The sequence below is a fragment of the Populus euphratica genome, unplaced genomic scaffold (genome assembly GCF_000495115.2).
Source record: "Populus euphratica unplaced genomic scaffold, PopEup_1.0 scaffold542.1, whole genome shotgun sequence".
NCBI classification, from domain to species: domain Eukaryota; kingdom Viridiplantae; phylum Streptophyta; class Magnoliopsida; order Malpighiales; family Salicaceae; genus Populus; species Populus euphratica.
In genome coordinates, this window is record NW_011500424.1 from 61644 (window position 1) to 63695 (window position 2052).

At 38.2% G+C, this 2052-nt stretch overlaps 1 protein-coding gene across 1 annotated transcript; it reads left to right on the plus strand.

The window, feature by feature from the left end:
- The first annotated feature begins 446 nt into the window (after nt 1–446).
- Nucleotides 447–1596, plus strand: LOC105114591 (uncharacterized). Its single transcript, XM_011011174.1, has 2 exons — nt 447–620; nt 1342–1596. Exons 1-2 carry the CDS (start codon nt 447–449, stop codon nt 1594–1596), a joined length of 429 nt encoding a protein of 142 aa, XP_011009476.1.
- Nucleotides 1597–2052: the final 456 nt, after the last annotated feature.

Consider the following 2052-nt stretch of genomic DNA (forward strand, 5'->3'; position numbering starts at 1 on the left):
TTTTTATTGTTTTAACATGCATAGTTATTCATGTTTATCATGCTTATATATTGGATATGTATCTAAGGTATTCACGCATCACTTATCTCATTTTTTACATGTGGTATCAACTTTAAGATAAGTGGAGGAGTAACGACACCCCAATGGCTTTAGCCTGGGTAAGGCTCCCGAAACTATCCAACTCTCACATGATTGTTTGCTCGATAGTGGTTGATATGCCGAACTGATATTACTCAGGGCCTCTATCTTCACGCTACTTGTAAACCTCATATCAACCTTTCGAGGGCGATCACTGAGCATGCGAAAGACCTTTAAGACTAGATAGCAAAATTACCTTGAAGCATTTAATAATTAGAACCTATCCCTTAGGTTGATCCCTGTATAACTTTATTGAGATAAAGCTTAAACATGTAAGCATCATTATTACAAGGCTTTTGGGTGACATAATGACCGTTATTCCTAAGACAACAACTGTTGAGCATGGACTCAAGTTTGAATTCTTACAAATGACCGAGGGAGACTACTTTAGACTGGATGTCGGTGAGATACCGTTACTCAAAGACATTAGATGTTTAGTGAAAGACACTAAGAATGTGGCTGAAAGCTCAGATGACAAAAAGGTAAATAGATCTCCTCTCGGCATTGCAATGAATATCATATTCGAATCTGACCACACATTTAAAAAAAATAGCGATCATTATGTCACCCCCCAAAAGGCAAATCCATACCCAATATGTTGTATTTATCTCCATGCATGTTTGAACATACAATTATGACCTGTCATAATACTGCACTCTAGGTGAAATATAGGTCCCCCATTGAAACACGCTTATAACACTTGATTGCAAGAAACAAACAATGGAAAACGAAGAAAAAGCCTAGTTGGAAGCCCAACACCGAAAAGAGATGGAAAGTCTTAGAGAAGAAGTCACAAAGCTTACTAGCCTACTTGAATAGGTCTTAAGATCTAAACCAAAAGAAGCAAAATCTACAGCTCAGCCTAAACCTATGCTCGGAAATCCACAGAATCGGGGGGCAAATGAGGTGTCTCAACAGGCTATGTATTCCCAATTTGCTAAACCAGCATATCCCATTAGAATGTCATCTACCATTAACCTTACAATAAAGGAATCTCAAAAGAACAAGATAGTAAAATAAGATGGCCTGGATAAATGGGCTGTCCTTGAACAAAGGCTGAGGGCATTTGAGGGAACTAGCCTACATGACCGCATAAAAGCTACTGAGATGTGTTTGGTACTTAACGCAGTCATTCCTAGGAAGTTTAAGGTGCCAGAATTCATCAAATATACATGAACTCAATGCCTTGTAACTCATCTCAAGGCAGACTGCAACAAAATAGCTGAGGTAGTCTATGACGAGAAACTGTTGATTCACTTCTTTCAAGATAATTTGAGTGACATTACCCTCACTTGGTATATGCGGTTGGATAGTACTAAGGTTAAAAGATGGAAGGATTTAGTTGATGCCTTCATGAGGCAATATAAGTTCAATATAGACGTCGGCCCTGATCGGTTAAGCTTGCAAGCTATGGAGAAGGACAACAAGGAGTCCATAAGGGAATACGCCCGAAGATGAAGGGAGGTAGTTGTACAAGTTAACCCTCTTATGTTGGAAAAAGAGATGATCAGTTTATTTTCCAACAGCTTTAAAGCTCTGTACTTTGAATACTTAGTTAGAAGCTATGCACAACATTTCACTGACCTAGTTGTTATAGCTGAGAGGATTGAACAAGCCATTGGGTTAGGTAAAATTGCTTATCCGACTGAAAAAGAACGGTTTCATTGAAAAGGAAAAAGACATTAAAGGGGGTTGTCGAGGCATTTACCGTTCTTACATATGGCTTCAACTAACTGTTGAAAAGATGCCTTTGTCGAGGAGAATAAATGATTGAAAGATTCTAGAAATTCCAATCAATGATCGTTAAATGTTTAGCCCCTTTGTATGTTATCATGCCAGTGTTCATAGCCCAAGATGTTGGCATAAGTTCTTTGTTGTTAAACTTCTTTTCCAAAGTTCCAATGAAATAATGAG